The sequence below is a fragment of the Pelophylax lessonae genome, assembly GCF_965119305.1.
Source record: "Pelophylax lessonae genome assembly, chromosome: 1".
Lineage (NCBI taxonomy): Eukaryota > Metazoa > Chordata > Amphibia > Anura > Ranidae > Pelophylax > Pelophylax lessonae.
The window spans coordinates 299,638,182-299,658,888 of record NC_138768.1 but is presented as its reverse complement, the minus strand read 5'-3'; the positions used below and the strand labels follow the sequence as shown (position 1 = coordinate 299,658,888).

Below are 20,707 nucleotides of genomic sequence, written 5' to 3'. Positions count from 1 at the left end.
ATTAATTAGCTTTTGTTTAATATATGGTGAATCTGCCATGAAAATCCTTATTCATGCATTAGCACTTGGTCATTCCCCTTGCCAACACACCTTACATAGGTGTATTATAAGGCTGGTTCACACCAGATGTAGTCCAGTTCATTTTTATTCTGCATCAAAGATGCATGTACAGTGTTCAACATAGATACCAGTGCAATAAAAATAAATGGTCCGGTAACACTTACAGAGATAACGCCTCCACCCCTAAATCATTTACATACAGAAAAGGAAAGTTGCCCTGGGACTTTAAATGAGGCAAACACAGGTGGCCACTCAATGGAGTAAAAGTAATCTCAATTTTAATAATTGGTATAAAAAATTACATCATGTAACATGGTACATAAAACGTTAACCATAAAAGTTACAAGTTGGCCGGGCCTGGACAGCGAAAAGACACTGACATCCAGTGGCGGCATCTCTTCGCTGTCCAGGCACAGCCAACTTGTAAGTATGGGTTCCTGACTCGGGAGCCTTCATGGGTTTTGTACCCTGCAAACATCAGCAATAACTGATTTTTGGATTGTTGTTACAATACTATTTCTGCATGTGTGCCTCCATTTCCGAAGAAGCGAGCAGTTTGCTCGGGAAATGTGTCAAAGTTATTAAGATGCCTGTTTACAACCATGCAACAACACAGTTACTAACTTCAAGCATGTACTACATTTGTGCCTATACTTTGTTTGGCTTGATTAACATTTTATGTACCATGTTACATGATGTAACTTTTTATACTAATCATTAAAATTGAGATTACATCTACTCCATTGAGTGGACACCTGTATTCGCCTCATTTAAAGTCCCAGGTCAACTTTCCCTTTCTGTATGTAATAGATCCCAGTGCAGTTAACAAAAGTAGAACATGCTGTTTTTTTTTTTCCCTGTATGGAATGCATCAAAAAGGTACATGTCCTTAACTGAAGTGAAGGGGAAAAACACTGCAATGCACTTTCACTTTTTAATTCCCTTACTTTGACCTTTCTAGATCTGAAAAAAATGATGTCCTTTTATGGTTCTGGATAATGCATACCTAGTCATGCAGTATGCAACTTCTATTTGTTGTAGAATTCACAGGGAAAGCACATATTTGAAATTTATTGATATATGTGAGACACTGTGAAATGGCCTAATTGTTTTTTTTTTTGGGTTTCCTTTTTGTATGTGTTTTTTTTTTTTCTTTTCTCAAAAACGTAGACCCAGCTTTTAAAGAAAAAAAAAAAAAAAAACGCTTGCAGAAATGCAAAAATTGTGGTGTGAACTGGCCCAATGGGGGAGCACACGGTTTGAATTCTGAACTATGTATGCTACTACAGTTTTGAGAATTTGACCAAGCAAGTATAATTGCAATTTCTCAGTGTTTCATTTTTCAATACACTTTTACAGAATAGTAAATAAATATACAAGATATACAGAACATAAAGAAAGGAAGGCTTATACACACTCAGTAGCAATATGGTATGTGTGACTGTTAAACCTGTTAGGTACATCACTGTGTGCCCAAACTAACAATACTACTGAAGTGCAGGCAATTAGGTACCTTTGATACTTAGCTCATGGGACTCAAGGGTGCTGTAAACTGTGGGCTTTGACTTCTACCAAACGTGGAGCAAAGCTTTCTCCCCACCGTTCTATAATCCAACAATAAAGCCTAGGGGAAGATAGGGACTGTGTTATTTCAGCTGATAAGGCTAATGCCCCATACACACGTGCAGATTATCTGCAGACTTACCTTTTCTATGTAGTGCAAGGGCCTGCCGGATTGCATACAAATTGAAAGTGTTTAGGTTTGACCTCATATTATATGGTTTTGGTAAGTCTGCAGATAATCTGCACGTGTGTATGGGGCATTAGCCCCACTTCAGACAGTATTTGAGGCCCTTTTCTACAAAGCATATCCTGGTTCCATGGTACAGAAATACAAGTATTATGAAAGGAAAGAAATGTCTGCCCCATAAGGTACCTACACTTTGGAAGTATTGTTAGACTGGACACATTGATGATCCTTGACATTAAGCACTAAGTGCATGGCTGTTGGAAAAGTGTATAACATAATGGAAATGTTGTACTTCCCATAAAATGCATTTCTGAATTCGATGGACACAACGCTCCATAAATCATATCTAGTGGGTTATATTGCTCCTGCCAGGAGTAGGACTAGGCAGAACAAAAAAAACACCTGGCTATGTCCATGTGCCATCCTCAGCTGGTATAAAACCCTCTCTCTGCTCTAGGTTATCAGTTTGGTAGCAAGAAGTTTTAGAACTCCACAAAGGGGTGGGTGTTGTGTCCGTCGATTAAATGTATGCTTTCCACATACGCCGGTATATCTTGCTGGAAGACTACTTCCTCGTCTTCACCATAGTAGGGATCACTGATCCAGGCAGACCTCTATCCCTCAGTGCCTAAGCCATTGGAACCCCCCACAGGGAATATTTAAAAGATCCATTTCCCTTATTCTCAGTCCCAGAAGCACAAACATTTTTTATATGGCTAAGGAGGGCCCCTGTCTGTGGCGAGGCTCCTTCCCTTTCCTTGACTGTGGCAGGAAGGTGCTCTTCCCAACCCCGCGCCCCCCCGTGATACCCTTAATGATCTCATCCAGAGTAGCCTCAAACAAGCAATCGCCTTGAAAGGGCTTATCAATGAGCGCTTTTTTAGAGGCTTGGTCTGCGGGCCAATTTTTTTAAGCCACAGCATGCGCCTAATCACCACCGCTGAAACAAAAAGGTTGGACAGCACAGGAGCTGTATCCAAAGCTGCATCACAAATAAACTTCACAACATAAACATAACACTTCCTCCTGGTCCTTTGCCCACATGCTACTTCCACCTGGGACACTAAGGACTGCAGGACCGCCGTTCAGTGCAACCATGGGAAGCTGGGGTTCTGAGGGACCTGCCACCTCCATGAGTGGGTCAGTTGGGGGGGGGGGGGGGGGGGGAGGGGGGAAAGAGGTGACCCTGAGGCTCCACAAGGAAAGGAAGACCTTGCAGTACAAAAACAAACAATCGTTTGGTACCATTAAAGGATAGGGTACCTATCAGTAGAGAGAGATAACCGGAACCCCCGGAAGACTCACCCTACCGACCGGAGGAGCGCCAAGAATTCGAATCCAGCATCATCATGGGCGCTATCCCTGTTCATATGTCCCAGGCACAGGAAGCTAAGGAGGAAGAGGAGGAGCTTCGGCATCCCCACGAGTATTCAGTTGTCTCCAGCATCTCCCAGAGTAAGGGAAAATGGCCCCCGTGACATCATCCGGCTACACAAACATGACAGCCAGCCGGAGACCAGTTAAACTAAGGGAAAATGGCCCCCGTGACATCATTCGACTACACAAACATGGCCGTCAGCCAGACTAAGGGAAAATGACCACCTTTAGCTACAAACACTGAAACATGCTGCCAGGATTTTTCCTGCACGCTGCATCCTCTGCAAGGGGACCCCCCCTGAAGGTAGGACACACGTTTAGGGGAGACTCTGCTGTGCACTCTGCGCTGGTCTCTGCACTCGGACCCCCCTGCACTATACCCACACTGAACACAGCAGGGCATGCACCTAATGGTCTCCTACACTGGGACCCCTCCAGACTACCAGGGTGGGACACACACTAGCCCAGAACCCTTACAGAGTGGGGATAGTGGGGGAGACCCAAGGGGTCTCTGCTGCATTCTCTGCTTTGGAGGTTACCTGCGTCCACCCCAGAGAAAACCACCAAAAAGGAAGAAGGGGGACTGTACTTACCCTTCCATGGTGCGTGTAACGCTCCAGACAGAACTCCTCGCCACCGAAGTAGGGGAGCTGTCGTGGTATGCGACCCTGCGAGACGTTTAACTTGTGGGCCAGCCTCTGTCCGTGAGGCTATGCTGCTGTCTGCATGCCCTTGCTGGCTGGGCTGGGGGGACCACTGAATCTAGATTATCCTGCCATCCTGCCCGCCCCCTAGCTCGGCAGTTGATTGTAGGTCTCCCGAGAGAAAAAACAAAAAAGATGTAAGAAAGGAGAAAATTGCTATGACCAGAGATCCCAGCTAGGAGCCTCGGTCCTTACTCCTGACTAGACAGATTAAGACTGATTAACTAGAGCAGAGAGCGGGGTTATATACCAGCTGAGGACGGTCCATGGGCGTAAGCCAGGTGTTTTTTTTCTGCCTAGTCCTACTCCTGGAGAAGGCAATATAACCCACTATTCATAATTTATGGAGCGCTGTGTCAGTCGATGAATGAAAGAGAAAGTATTGCTCTGTACATACTCATATGATTAATTTGTGTTGCACCAAAATGAAGACAATCTGCAGAAACCAGACAGGATTCCAGTCATTTACAAGTAAACCTATACAAAATTAAGTGATATTACATAGCAGGCATCATTTGGTAGCTGCAAAATTATCACAAACCTTTTCTAAGCTGGTTGCTTAGGCATTGAGCACTGCATTAGGGGATGTGGAAAAAGGTTTGTGTACCCCAAAAGATGGGGTACTTTCGGGGGCAGCACTTTAAAGAATTTTTCATCACTGCACAATTTAGTGCACACCATTCAGCATCACTTTTAGTTTTTTACTCATATACAGATTTAATATATCAATGAATATCAAACTTCCTTAGTTCTATAGATGCTAAAGCGGAAGTAAACCCATTGATTTATTAGTTTAAAAAAACAGTTGAATTCCGGGCACGTGGCGGAAATGTAACTGTCACATTGGTTATGCTCTCAACTAAACTGTCAAACCATCCAATGGCTGGTGTCACAACTGATCACATATGCAGCACCATGGCAATTAAAGAATAAACAGAGGCCAAGGTGGCAGCTTCCTTGGCTGAAAAAGATAGGAGGGTTTACTTCCATCTTAAAGTTTATCTTATTATGATAGCTGGGCCCATAACTAATCAAAAATGGCTTTTTCTCTGCAGAAAATATGCAAACTAAAGCAGACTACCACGGAGAACAAAACCCATAGAAAATTCCGAGTTGTCATGGCTGCATTTTTGTATATATTGTCTCAGGTCTTCCTTCAGCTTTGGCTGCATATCTTGCCAATGTGAAGAGGTAATCACTCAATCTGCAAGTAAAAATGCATCAGGTTATCATCTAAAGTGTAGCAGTTATCAGAAAAACAGGTGATTTCACTCTATTTTCATATTAGCAACTTTCCTTTAGGCGGAGTTTACACTATCTGTGGCTCGCAGCAGGGGGTTTGGTGCGTCCCCCTTCCCCATTTCAGGTCCGAAATTTTTGCCTGAATTTGGACCTGAAACAGAGTCAAAGACGCACAGGACCTTTCTGCAGTGCATTTTTGCGGCCGCCTTGGAGATGTGTGGGCCGGCTTCAATTAGAGCTGGTTACACTCTCCTGTCATGCGAATTGGAATGCAGGGAAACCTGCATCCAATTTGCATTAATGTGAACCTAGCCTTAACCACTTCCTGCCCACCCTATAGGCAATTGACAGCGGGAAGATGGTTGCATTATCCTGACCCGCCGTCATATGACATCATGCAGGATAATGCGCTCTGACGTAGGCTCTTTACCATGTGATCAGCTGTGACCAATCACAGCTGGTCCCATAGGCACGAACTGAGGAAAGCCAATCAACGGCTGTTCCTATTTATTGACAGGCACGAGTAGAGGAGAGCCGATCTGCAGCTCTCCTGACAGGGGGGGGGGGGGGGGCTGTTATGGTAATCAGAGCATTGATTAACAGCGCAGACCCTTGGGGGGGGCTGCCACCAGGGATGCCCAGCCATGACCACCAGGGATGCCCACTATAGCCACCAGGGATGGCAATCAGGGCTCAGGGAGCCTGCCAGTGCCCTCCCCATCAGTGCTGCCCACCATTGCCATCTATCAGTGCTGCCCACCAGTGCCCATCATTGTCATCTATCAGTGCCGCCCACCAGTGCCCATTATTGCCCACCAGTGCCGCCTATCAGGGTCGATCAGTGCCACCTATCAGTGCCCACCAATGCTGCATATCAGTGCTATCATTGCTACATCAGTGCCACCCCCATCAGTGCCTCCTCATCAGTGTCTGTCAGTGCGGCCTCATCAGTGCAGGAAAAAACATATCTATTTACTAAATTTTATAACAAACAAAAAACTTTTTTTTTTTCAAAATTTTCGTTTTTTTTTTTATTTATTTGTGTAGCAAAAAAGAAAAAACATTGCGGTGATCAAATACCACCAAAAGAAAACTATTTGTGGGGAAAAAAATTACATAAATTTGGATTAGGTACAGTGTTGCATGACCGCGCAATTGTCATTCAAAATGCAACAGCGCTAAAAGCTGAAAATTGGCCTGGCAAGAAGGGAGTGTAACTGCCCTGCATTGAAGTGGTTAAGCAACCAGCCAACCCTTTTTTACTTAATTTTCCATAGAATGCCTCCATGGAGGTTTTTACTGCTATCCAGGGTTCCGTCAGTGACATATTTACCCTTACTTCCAGTCCGGTTGACAACCCTTTAACCAGGATTGACAGTAAGGGCAACTTTCCAAAACAAGCCTAGAAAAAAAAGGTTCTTGGGATTGACATACACTTTTACAAGTAAGTTAACCACTTGCAAAAAAAAAAATAAAAAATATGAATGCAGTCAAATCGATTATTAAAAAAATGTGCATTTTAATATTTTTTGCATTGGAGCCTGCAAAGCATTACAACCACAATTAGTGGACTGAAGGTGCGGTGCTCTGGCTCCTGCAGACTATTCTTTCAGCTGCACAGACCTTCAGTTAGAGGGCTGGAAAAGTATCAATGGATTACAAGTGTGGTGACATCATTCCACTTCTGCTCCACTGATACTTTCTTCAACCCTATAACTGAAGGCTTGTACCTCAGTATGGGCCTGAGCCACAATACACTGATCATGGTTGCAATGCTTTGCAGGCTCCAATGTAACAAAATAATAAATGCATATTTCCTCCTCAATTTTGTTTAATTTTTTTTTAAGAAAAAGGCAGACTTAGGCTGGCCCTATATGTTCAATCTTCTTGCACAATTTTCCTTTAGATTTAAACTTAAACTGTGTAGGTCAAGGGCCTGCCTAATTGAATGCAACTGAAAGTTGTTTAGTTTTGCCCTTGTATTATATAGTTTTTTGTAAATCTAAAGGAAAATTGTACAAGACTATTAAACATGTATGGCCAGCCTTAGTCACTGTACTGCAGATTTTTTATTTTAAATAAAAAAAGGTGCTGCGATTTTGAACTGACTTACACTGCCTTTTATAAAAACAGCATTTAGCTAAATTAAAGCATAACGCTCTCCAATTTGTTTTTAGTTTTGGATGAAGTGGGAAAAATAGAGACTCTAAACCTTCCCTACCTACTCTATTCAAAACTACATACTTTGATTGGGGTTAGGCTCTGAAATATCAGATGGTTCAAAAAGATGTCTGTCTGACATTTATGCTTCTAACAGAGGTATTTTCATGCAGATTTACCAGGCTTTCCATTTGGTAGAAGGTATATAGACTCCCACTTCCGCTCAGGCCGCCTAGGTAACTAGAGCGGAAATTCTCCTATCCCCCTCCCTTCTGAGACACATCACAGTTCCCAGAAGATTGTCTGGCCATTGAGGAGGCGCAGCGCGACTCGCTCATGAGTAGTGCGCACTCGGCTGTGAAGCCGCAAGCTGTCACAGCCAGGTGCCCACACTTGTGATGCCAACGCCGGGAAGAGAGGAGGGGGAGAACTGAGGGTTCAGGCGGCCACATTGCTGAATCGTGGGACAGGTGAGTGTGTGTATAATAAAAGTCAGCAGCTACACTTTCTGTAGCTGCTGACTTTGAAAAAACACAAAAACGACTGGAACTCCGCTTTAAAACTCCTTTTTTAAATTCTCCTGAATAAGTGAATGCATCTGGATAACGGTGCAGTTGGTCATTCACTCGTCACTGACAGGTCCCTTGTACTGAGCAATGAAGCTAGAGATAGACAGTGAAAAACACAGACTTCCCTAATGCTAAAAGAACAGGACATTTGGAATCTACCACTGGTATGAATGACAATCCAGCAGGACTCGTTTCCTTAATATACACTGATCAATATGGTTACATGTAATCCCTCTGATGACAGCCACAGAGTTTGAATTCCTTTACCTGTTTAAGTATTTTCCAATGTTTGGATCTGCCTCTCCATTTTGAAGCAATTTGAATGTGCTGAAAAAAATGACAGTTTTTTTATTGTTTTGGCAAGAAATACAATTTTAACATTAGCTATATTATTGTAACAATTCAAATTGTAGCAAAAGAAACAAGGGTGTTGCCATCAATGGCCTTTCCTAATGGCTTCAGTACTCTGGAACTGGTATACACTTCACATATATATGCATCACAAGGAACTAACTTGCTGCATGCTTGTTCAGGGTCAGTGGTGCCAAAAGTAGTGAAGGCAGGGATAGCCAGACAATAGCGTTTTTAGAAGGCAATGACGCCCCCTGTAATTTTCTCAGAAAATGTTCAGTTGTGGGAGGAACTTACATTCTCTCAGCTCTTCGGCATACAGCTCTGGCCACATGCAAGGATGCACTAGCTTTTCCTCCTGACTAGAGAATAAAAAAAAGGGGGAAATGTTAATACAAGCAGACATATGAACAGTGTTCTGTTTATTTAACTCTTTGTTAAAACAAACTCATGGCTTCTGCTGCACCCAAGAACTTGGTATTGTTTACTTTAAGCCAGCATGTATGTAAACAGCAATTGTGCCACATGCGGGGTATCACATGAACGTCAGAGTCAAAGCAATATTTCTAGGACATAATTCATGCTTAACTCCAAATTGATAACCTGTAAAAGCTTTTAAAGTGTTGCATATAGACAATTTTTCCCACTAACTTTTTTTGCCATTTCTGAACTGAAAACTTGACATGTTTGTTATCGTTTGGATGCAACCCCATTTTTTTTATTTTACAAACAAATGGTTATATGATGTTCGTGTGTACCAAAATTAGTTTAAGGCCCCTTTCACACGGGCACCTCTGTGAAGCGGCATCGGTTTGCTTAGTGGGGGATCTCTCCACTGATACCTGCTGAGCAGGTGGATGACAGGTCCGTGTCCGCTCTGCTATGCAGAGCGGACACGGACGCAGCCTGCGCTTGGCTATTGAGCAATCGGATAGAAACGGACCACCTGTCAGTTTCCATTCAATCCCCCAGACAGATGGGTAAAAGGTCCCTTATCCGTCTGTTTTTGGCAGACAGGATTGGATTGGGTGTCACTGACATCCGCCGCTCCATAGAAGAGACCGAAGGCTCCGATCAGGTCCAACTGAAACTGACAGGCAGACCTGATCGGGTCGCCTGTGTGAAAGGGGCCTTAGTGTAATTTTTCCTAAAAATATTCATTTGATAAAAAATTGCGCAATAGGGTTGGGCGAACGGTTCGGCCAGAGTATGAATGATCCAGCGATGATGACACCCCCAAAACAGGAATGGCTTTACAGGTGGAGGCCACTGAAATTTTTTTTCCCTACTCATCTTTTTTGACTGTTTTTCACTAGTTTTGCATTTGGCTAGAGATAGTGTCAATACTGGGAGCATGAGGCGATACCTGGAATTTTTGCCATTGCCAGAAGGTTTGCTGTGTCTCCCAACACAGTCTCAAGAGCATGGAGGAGATTCCAGGAGACAGGCAGTTACTCTAGAAGAGCTGGACAGGGCCGTAGAAGGTCCTTAACCCATCAGCAGGACTGGTATCTGTTCCTTTGTGCACAGAAGAACAGGATGAGCACTGCCAGAGCCCTACAAAATGATCTCCAGCAGGCCACTGGTGTGAATGTCTATGACCAAACAATCAGAAACAGGCTTCATAAGGGTGGCCTGAGGGCCCGACATCCTCTAGTGGGCCCTGTGCCCACTGCCCAACATGGTGGAGCTCGATTGGCATTTGCCATTGAACACCAGAATTGGCAGGTCCACCACTGGTACTCTGTGCTTCTCACAGATGAGAGCAGGTTTACCCTGAGCACACGTGACAAGACATGTAAAAGGTCTGGAGAAGCCATGGAGAATGTTATGCTGCCTGTAACATCGTTCAGTGTGACCAGTTTGGTGGTGGGTCAGTGATGGCCTGGGGAGGCATATGCATGGAGGGATGCACAGACCAGACAATGGCCCCCTGACTGCCATTAGGAATCGGGATGAAATCCTTGGACCCATTGTCAAACCCTACACTGGATGGTGGGTCCTGGGTTCCTCCTGGTGGACGACAATGACCGGCCTCATGTGGCAAGAGTATGTAGCCAGTTCCTGGAGGATGGAGGAATTAACCACTTAAGCCCCGGAAGATTTTACCCCCTTCCTGACCAGGCCCTATTTCGCGATTCGGCACTGCGTGACTTTAATGGACAATTGCGCGGTCGTGCGACGCTGTACCCAAATGAAATTGACGTCCTTTTTCCCCACAAACAGAGCTTTCCTTTGGTGGTATTTGATCACCTGTGCGATTTTTACTTTTTGCGCTATAAACAAAAAAAGAGCGTAAATTTTGAAAAAATAACAATATTTTTCACATTTATTTATATGAAATTCCCCAAAAAAAATGTAAATTTTAAACATTTTTGGCCAATTTGTCTTCTGCTACATATGTTTAGTAAAAAAAAAAAAAAAAAAATCGCAATAAGCGTATTTTGATTGGTTTGCGCAAAAGTTATTGCATTTACTAACTAAGGGAAAGACTTCCGTCATTTTTGGTGTTTTTCTTTTTAACGAGTAATGGCGGCGATCTGCATTTTTTTTTTTTGCGGGACTGCGACATGGCGGCGGACAGATCGGACCCTTGACTGACATTTTTGACACTTCTGGGGTTACCAGTGACATTTCTACAGTAATCAGTGCTATACATATGCACTGTTACTGTAAAAATGACACTGGCAGGGAAGGGGTTAACTTTATTAGTGATCAAGGGGTTAAGTGTGTCCCTAAGGGCGTGCTTCTAACTGTAAAGGGGTGTGGCTAGTGGTGTAACAGAGGCATATGATCCTACATAGCAGGACCGTATGATCTCTGTTATTACACAGGGGAGAATGACAGGCGGCTGTGTTTACATTAGCCGCCTGCCTTTCTCCCTCTCCACGGGGAGAGTCCGCCAGTCACTCGCGCGGACTGCTTAGGGCACGAGCGGGGGTGGGAGCGCACCTCCGGCGGCGCGCTCTCCCCCTAGAGCCTCACAAGTGAGTGACCGCCGCCGTAAATAGTCATGCGGCAGTCGGCAAGCGGTTAATACCACTGAATTGACCCCACGCTCGTCTGACCTAAATCCAATAGAACACCTCTGGGACATTATGTTTCGGTCCATCCAACACCGCCAGATTCCACCCCAGTCTGTTCAGGAGCTCAGTGATGCAATGGTCCAGATCTGGGAGGAAATACCTTAGGACCCCATCCGTCGTCTCATTAGGGGCATGCCCTCATGTTGTCAGGCATGCATACAAGTACGTGGGAGCCATACAAACTACTGAGTACCATTTTGAGTTGCTGCAATGAAATTTCAGCAAAATGGACTAGTCTGCTGCATCATATTTTCCCCTTTGTTTTTTTGGGGATGTCTTTGTGTCTTTGAGTTCAGTCCTCTCTAAGTTGAGAATTTTAATTTCCATCAATGGAAATGTGGCATCCTTTCATTCCTAACACATTATCCAGTCCATATCAATATAGAAATACAACATTGAGATCTGATGTGTTTTCAAAGTGTTCCTTTAATTTCCTTTTTTTCATTTAAAATACACACACACTAACACAATTTTAGTTTAGCAGTTGGTGATTTAACAAGCGTGGGATAAATCACAGATTTTATTAATGATGAGAACATCATAAGGGCAATGAGCTTGGCCTCAAAACTGCTGGAACTCACTGCACTCTAACTTTACCTGGCTTAAAACCAGAAGGGACATGCACTTACAATGAAGTGCTAGCTCCCTCTTGTCAATCAGGGAAGGGACAATGCTAGTTGGCTGTATATTTGGGGTTGTTGTCTTGCTGCATTATGTTTCTTTCATCTACGGCAATAAGTTCCTTAGCAGACCACTATGTCTATGGCCCTCAACATTGCCTGATCATTGGTGTCATCAATGTTAGAAATACAGGCAGATGTTTATTCATCATGCCATACCATCAAGGAGGCATTTGATTCGACCCAGATTATTCCACAGCGGGATGACAACCCCAAACATACAGGCAATCAGGGCCGCCATCAGGGGGGTACAGGCAGTACAGTTGTAAGGGGCCTGAGCTTCCAGAGGGGCCCGGTGGGCCCGCTTCCCTTACATAGTTTGAAAATGTCAGCAGCACAGCACTGATTAATTTCACTGAAAGCACAACCGGCCAACCCCCATGCCCCCCCTCCCTGCTCGCATGGCGCCAGGGGGGGGGGGGTTGCTGTTTTGGAGTTGTGTTGGCAAGGTTTGTGGGAGAGACAGAGAGAGCCACCATTATACATGATGTCACCAGCTTTCCCCTGTGTGGCACCTGCAATTGCAAAGGAGATAAAAGCTTCTTTTGCCAGTCCAGCTTGCCTACAAATTACAACACTGCTCCCCACAGGTAAAACCTGGCCATTCGCTCCGCTTCATTTAGTTCCCTGCTGAGGCAGAGCCTGCTTCTGCAAAGATAGTTAGGTATTATCTGATTGGGCAGCACTCGGGCATGGGGTCAGTTGCTCAATGGAGGAAGTGGCTCATGGAGTCAGTTGCTCAATAGGGGAAGTGGCCCCAGCCTTGCAGGTGCATGAAGTAGAATTGAGATAGCAGCGTGGAGGGTAAGTAACTGACCAAGTTATGTGTGTGCAGCGACATGCTGCTGCTGTGCAGCCTATACTTTTGTTTGGACTCCTCTGATGGGACAAGGACACCAGACAAGCTGGCATGATGGAGTTGCATTGTTAAAATGGCTGGGGTTGATTCTGGGTGGAGAAAAGATCCCCACCCAGAATCATCCCCAGCCATTTTCACAATGAAACTTCATCATCCTCATCCAGGCCAGATTCTTCCTTCCCTTTGCACAATGTATTCTAATAACCTGCCCAGAATCATCTATCCCTCTGCAGGAATTTTGGGTGGGGATGAGGATACATTGTGGAAAGGGATGGATGAATCTGGCCTGGGTGGGGATGAGGATGATGGAGTTGCATTGTGAAAATGGATAAGGATGATTCTGAGTGGGGATGAGAGTTACATAGTGAAGAGGCTCTCCGCAATGTAACTCTTATCTCCACTCAGAATCATCATCATCCATTTTCACAATGCAACTCCATCATCCTAACCTCCACCCAGGCCAGATTCACCCATCCCTCTGCACAATGTATCCATCCCTCTCCAGGATTCTGGGCGGGAATGGGGGATACATTGTGGAGAGGGATGGATAATTCTGGACGAGAATGGGGGATACATTGTGGAGAGGGATGGATAATTCTGGACGGGAATGGGGGATACATTGTGGAAAGGGATGGATAATTCTGGGCGGGGATGGGAATAATGCTTTTCATTTTCATATATTAAGTTTTAAGAGTGTTAAAATAAAAGTCGGTGCACCGAAGGACTAGGTGGGATGGTCAGTGGGCAGATTTGGTGGGAGGGCCAGTGGGCGGGCTATGGGTGAATGTTGGTGGTGGGGGCCCAGGCCTAAAGCTGTATAAGGGGCCCCAAAATTTCTGATGGCTGCCCTGCAGGCAATGCCATTAGGAACTATCTTAAGCGTAATGAAGAGCAAGGAGTCCTGGAAGTGATGGTTTGGCCTCCACAGAGCCCTGATCTCATCATTGAGTCTGTCTGTGATCATTTGAAGAGACAGAAGAATTTAGGTCAGCCTACATCCACAGATCTGTGGTTAGTTCTCCAAGATTTCTTATGTCCATACCACCATTATTGGGGTTACGGTGAGGTTCGTGGTTTTGTCCCTCCCCGGGAGCTGCGAGGCGCTCCGCCAGCTTTCCTCCCCCTCTCCTTCCCCTCCTCCTCTCACTTCGGTGGGCGGGGTTGGCGGCGTGGGGTTGGTTGGCGGCAGCAGCGCATCGGCGCCACACATCTCCGCGAAGGACGTGACGTCAGAATTGACGCCGACATCCTGTCACGGGTTGTCCATCTATGCTCATAAGGGGGAGATTCTGCCTGGCTAACGGTTGGCCCGGCAGCTTCCCAACAATTGAGCATTAGTGTGACGCTGGGTGCGAATCTCGTTCTGGATCTATGCAGGTTAGCACTTTTTTTGGCTGTCCTATTCTTCACTCTACTATATTTCACTCCTCTCAATATTTTACACGGCCACCCTTTGCTATTACTCGTATCCAAGTACCCACAGTCTTTCTCTGTCCTACTTAGATCACATTTCCAGTTTACATTATATCCTCACCTCTTTTCTCACAATTCAGGCTGGTTCCTGATGTTCTCACAGCTTCTTGCCTGTTCACTATGGTTTCAGTTAATCGGCTATCTTCTTGGTTCACCTACTCTTGAGAAACCCACTGGCACGGCTATAGTCACTATCATATATTTCACTTCTTTGTGGTTCTGGCTCTCTCGGGGTCCCAACATAACTTATCCCCATATTATTATATGTACCTTGCCTGTGACGTTTGCTTACATAGCTTCCAATTATTTCTACAGATTTACTCTATTGGTATGGCTATTCCTTGAGATCCTGTTTGAGAGCCGCCTTGTACATTCTTTACTATACATACCTGCTTGATGCACACGGGCTTCGCTCCCTCAGCTCCCGGGCTGGACATACTCCCGGATAATCTGGTTACCCCATAAAAATGTTTACTGTTATTCTATTGTAAGTTATACCTCTGATAGGTGCCTCGGACCCATCTGTTGATTGGACATATACTGTTACTTACCTTATGTATCCTTTTTAGATCTTTGAACTGTGCCTACTCCTACTGCCTACTCCTGACGAAGTGAATATGTGTTCACGAAACGCGTTGAGTTATATACAGGCAATCCATCAACTACAAATGTTTATCATGTATCTTTATTTCTTGACCCCTTTACATGTTTTACCATATACCAGAATGTACCAGGACGAATTTGTATTATCTTTGTACCACTGTCTTTAGATCATCTATATCCATATGTATATCATTTATGTACTTCCCATTACCATGGGATACATTTGTAAAGTGAATACTTTGGTTCTACCTATATTTGGTCCTTAGACTTTTTGATAAATTATTGATTACATTATTGCCTATCTGGTTTCTTCTACTATACAATTACAATTTATTTTTCCAGCTGGACACACCTCATTTAAAGTCCCACATTGCTTTTATCGTGTGTAGTTCTCCAAGATGTTTTCTTAACAGCCTACCTGTAAAGTTTGTTCAAAAACTGTTTGTAAGTGTACCTAGAAGAATTGATGCAGTTTTGAAGGCAAAAGGTAGTCACTCCAAATATTGATTTGTTTTGGATTTCTCTTCTGTTCATTTACTTTCCATTTTAATTATTAATAAAAATAAACTATTAACACTTCTTAATTTACAGTATTTTTCCACACCTGCCTAAAATGTTTGCACTGCACTGTACTGTATGTTTCTGATATCTGTTTTGTTGTTTGTAGAGTTTGCCACATGGCCCAATCCTCTCTCTGGGTATGTTTTAGTGGGTACAAAATCAGGTTGTGTATTGCTCCCTAAGACTGGTTATTCAGATATCATGAAGACCACAGAGCACCATTACAGCTGAATAAAATGTGTTCCATGTCAGAAATAAAATATCAGCTCCCTGCCCATAGAAAATGAAGGTATCTAAGAACAGGCTCTCAAGCAGCTTTAGGTCTTTAACTTCCAGCTATAGGAGTATAAAATACCACAACCATGTGTTGCTTTGTTTTCATTAAAAAAGACTTACGGGAAGAATGAAGTTGGTCAGGGGGGGAAGCTGTGTAGTGTATTTATCAATCCACTGCTCAAGCTCCTGGGTAGGATCAGCACTAAATGATGTTCGGACTATAGAAACAAAAGAAATGAATGTGAAGCTACGTTCTAGCCAATTTAAATAAATGACACACAAAACATACAAAGTTATCCAGCAACATAAATTACAACAATGTAATAAAGATAAAAGACAAAAGTGTAAAATAAATTCTAAAAATAGTAGCATATGCAGATGTTCCGTTGTTTCTATAGCACACTGCATAATACTTTATATTAGAAAAATAAACATCAAACAGATTAAAGATATGCTAAATTAAAAGAAAAGTTTGGCTTTGTTTTTTTTTTTCATATACATACTTACCTAGGTGGATGCAGCATCAGTTCGATGCTCCATCTGTCCCCCGGCGCCGCTGCACTGAGAACCGAGCGATCGAACACCGCAAATCGCTCGGTTCTGACAGCTCCCTGTGCAGAGAGTGCTGGGCTGTGGAGGGGGTGGAGCGGCCCGCTTAGCTTCTCTGTTACTCCCTGAGAGGCTGAGCCAGGTGCTGGTTCAGGCACGTGGGTGGATCCCAACCATCTTTCCCATGCCTGGACTGGCTCTGGGATGTCAGCCGACAGTGGGCTTCAGTCTGCTGTAAACAGGTCACAGGAGTGCAGAACGAACTGCACTCCTGTGATCCACAGGAGAAATACAGCCAAACTAGCTTTGGCTGTACTTCTCCTTTAAGCCACACTTGAAATAGGTGATTGCCATAAAAAAATAAACATATAAAAAAAAGGAGAAGTAAGGCCAAAGCTCTTTTGGCCCTACTTCTCCTATGAGTCACAGGAGTGCACTTAGATCTGCACTTCTGTGACCCAGATTCAGCCAACAGTAGGCTAAAGCTTGCTGTTGGCTGATGTCACAGAGGTGGTCCAGGCTCTGCAGGGATGCGGACGATGTTGGAATCTGCCCAGATGCCTGAGCAGCAGCTGGCTTAGCCTCGCAGTGTGCCGCTGAGAGCCTGAGCTAGCTGCTACCACCCCCTCTCTTGTCCAGCACTCCAGTGAGAACTGGAGGGGCAGAGTACAGAATGCTTTTAGTCACTGCTCTATGCTCAGAGCAGGCCCGAGAACCGAGCGACTAGCAGTCTTTGATCGCTCAGTTCTCAATATAGAGCCAGTGGGGGACAGCTGCAGCATTAAGTCAATGCTGCATCTACATGAGTATAAATGTTTTTTTTTTTTTGTTTTTAGAATCCTGCATTTCTCTTTTATGATAAAAAGTGCATTTCTTAAACAAAGTATGCCAACATTACCTTTGTGGCTTTCTCTGGCAGAAGACAAAGGCGTTGCAATGTTTGAGCCAACATCCTGCAGCATGCACTGTATCTGTGAGGATATTTTTCATACATCACTTTTGCACACACTTATGTACAATTGAAAACAAGCATATGTATTATTCTCTATCATAAAATGGTACAGGATATAAAAATATATTGTTTGAGAATACTAAAATATTATTATAATTAAAAATCCTTACATGTGCTAAAATGTGATTAAAGGATAAGTACACTTTAAGACAAAGTACACTTACTGCATTTACCCCCTTTACACAGACCTAAAGTAACCCACCCTCCCCCTCCACAAATGCATACATACCTACAACTAGGCCCCCAATGTTTGTTTTGCATCCTGACAAAGCATGTACATTACAACCCCATAGACTTCTATGGAGCTTCCTCCTGCTGCTTTCAAACACACAGATCTTAACAGGGTTTGTAAAAAAAAATTTGGAATTCTTTTCAGCCAGTGTTCTGACCCAGGTACCAATGCCAGAAAGCATGACCAGGCCCCAGACCTCCTTGCAGGTAAAGGAGACCACTAGTGGGAGATATAAGGGACTGTAATTTTTTTAAAAAAAAACATCCCCTGGAATTCATAAAGACTTTGAGAAAGTATCTCTCATACATTCTAAAAGTGGTAAAGGCGGCACCAAATTTATATACCTGTCTAGAACTTGTACTTGAATTTGGCTCATGCTGCGCCACTTTTAGAATGCACGCGAGACACTTTCGCAAAATCTGTCTGAGCCAGTTTTTCTCTCTGTACGCCACATGAAAGTTGTTCCTAATTAGTTCCACTTTTACAGTTGGCACATTTGATGCAATACAATGTAAAAGTGGCGCATTTTAGAACTACCTGAATTTGGTGCACAAGCCGGTGTCAAAACCAAAAGTGTTGCAAATACTTCAGGAAGTTGGTGAAATATATTAAGAAGAGGGATTAACGCCAGCAGCTTTATTGAATCCCTCCACCCATGTTTATACTGGGGGCCCGATTCCTCCCCCACATGGGCAGCCTGGGGCTATTAACCTCCTTTTGACCTGCATTTGGTTTAACTGCAGGTCAAATGCACGTGATATTAGAAGCATCTCAAACTGATTTTAAATGCAAACAGAATACATCCAAAAGCAAGCTGCCCATTGACAAATGAGCTTATATTGATCCTGGATTATAGTCTAAGAATTGAATTGTTTCAGAACACTGGATATTAGCTGCGCTGGATAACATCCAGTATTTCAAATATCCCTAAAATCCTCTTGGTGGTACCTACCATAACCAGGTGTCATTTTAAAACAGTTTTAAGGTTGAGGACAACCGCTGAACCACCATTTTTGAAACTGCCCATGGTGTACGTATACTCTATTATTCCTTTCCTAAAGCACTATGTATCGTAAACAACTGTCGGTTTTTTAATACCAGTTTTCGAGGGTTGTAAAACATTACATGGTAGGTTTCATGATGTTGACAACAGTTGACGATGCAATTTGTGTTGAAATGGCCACTTCTTGTCACCTTTGGATGCCAACATGGTAGCCCGTATGATGGGAACAGTGAAGGAGGACAATTAGGAGTAAAGGACAGAGCACTGTCACCTAAAACAGGAAGTGCCCGAACAAGGACCTACATGACAGGATCAACGGGTATTATTTTGCTAAAAGCTGCAGGTTTATAATGATTAAAGCGGAGTTCCGGCCACAAAATCATGCCTGTAGATTTTATGGCATCTGCTTCCTTATCTCCTTACCTGAGCAATAATTGGATATTCCCGGCCTTTTTTTTTTTTACTTACCTTATTAGAGAGCATAATATACTCACCTTACCATCCACTTCTTCCTTCCTCGGCCGCGCGGCCTGCGCTGTCACTTCCTGTCCCGCAATGCGTCCTGGGAGCTCTTACTCGTGGCTCCCAAGATGCAATGGGCGGTGACGAAGGCGGCCGGCCGCTCCTCTCATAGCGTGATTTCCAAACCGGAAATGACGCGATGTTAGGCGGAGCACAGTGCGGACACTGCCGTCTCTATGGAAACAAACACTATGCCGATCGCATAGTACTGGGCATGCGCGAGATTTCGCGCTGGATTCACCGGCCTCCACCCACTACAACCAGGAAGCAGGGCAGGCATTTCCCCACAACGGACTAGGCGATCCAGGACAAAGATGGCGGCGCTCACAATAATTTTTATAAAGTAAGATTTCATGCTTGCGAACATATTATTACGCAACTGCATGAAACAGGATTAGCGGATGTATAGAGGTCGAAGGGTCACTGTTTGGGGGACATAAAAAAAAAAAAAGATTCTGTGGCCGGAACTCCACTTTAAATAGCTTTTGAAGTTACATTACCATGTTAAATCTTATGTGAGGTATGATGATTAGGTTTACATATAATTTAGGTGGCAAACAGATCTCCATATACAGTTAAAATATAAACACAAAAACCCTTACAGCTAAAGATTTCAATGGATAATGAAAAAAAAGAAAGAAATCTATTTCTAAGAGAGTAAATGCGCAACAATGAGTCATTACCTTCTCAAGTTCAGACACAAACTGGAGATTAGCATCCAGACAGAATTCTCTGGCCAGTCTGGAAAGCAGATGAAACTTATGAGAACAGAATGACCAGCACCACAACCTTTACCACTTGAAGCTTCTATAGAGAAATATGATTAAAGCATTCAGTAATCTTGAGCTTAAATAAATTATTATTATTATTAATATTATTATTATATTGAATTCATGGTTTAGGTTTATTCTTATCCTATATAGTTTAGGTAAAGCTAAAGCTATGTTCACATTGTGTTACGCATCATGCATTTTTGGTGTGTTTTTGGCACTAAGCCAAGCATGTTTGGTGATAGACATTTTCTACATTTTCTTGTGCAACTGTTATCCGCGTTTAGGGGGGACATTAAGAAAAAATAGTACTGCAAGCATGTTGCACGTTTTCCCCCACGTTTCTGAAATATGGGCAGAAATGTGCAATTCTGCTACACTCAGGTGTGAATGCAGCCTTGGGAAGACTGTATAGAGATTGTATAATCAGATTCATTAGTTTATGGCCAGCTTTAGTCTTTTATGCCCTAAAAGGCTAACTGGGCATCCAGAACCGCTTTTGTATAGCTTAACTACAGGCTAAATTCACAGAATTGTTTATCTCCACTTGCAAAGAACCATTTCTGGCAATTTGTGCCTTATTAGTGCAAGGTTTGGAACACATAACTTATGTAACTTTTAAATTATGTAGCTTTTTTTTTTGAGGAGGGCTTAAAGAAAATGAAAAGCACTTCGATCTCACACAATAGAAAAATACAATATATCTTCATTAAAAGTAACTTTCCTCACCCACTTTCCACGATTTCACTCCTAACCCCCCCTCCCTTTAGTACAACTGCATATTTATTTATGTTTACATTTTTTGGGAGCCTGCCCCTTGCTTTTAGGTGAGAATGATGTCCTAAGTTACATGCAGCCTCCCGGGACA

At 43.5% G+C, this 20,707-nt stretch overlaps 1 protein-coding gene across 1 annotated transcript in view; it reads right to left on the bottom strand.

Moving 5' to 3' along the window:
• Positions 1 to 4,924: 4,924 nt before the first annotated feature.
• MMAB (metabolism of cobalamin associated B) overlaps positions 4,925 to 20,707 on the bottom strand; it is a 45,365-nt gene continuing 29,582 nt past the window's right edge. The window contains exons 4-9 of the mRNA XM_082264136.1: positions 19,753 to 19,810; positions 17,199 to 17,271; positions 15,872 to 15,969; positions 8,511 to 8,575; positions 8,130 to 8,189; positions 4,925 to 5,095 (exon numbers count right to left, since the gene is read on the bottom strand). Of these exons, the coding sequence (XP_082120262.1) occupies positions 5,008 to 5,095; positions 8,130 to 8,189; positions 8,511 to 8,575; positions 15,872 to 15,969; positions 17,199 to 17,271; positions 19,753 to 19,810 (442 nt within the window). The 3' untranslated portion in view covers positions 4,925 to 5,007. The remainder of the gene's footprint in view (positions 5,096 to 8,129; positions 8,190 to 8,510; positions 8,576 to 15,871; positions 15,970 to 17,198; positions 17,272 to 19,752; positions 19,811 to 20,707) is intronic.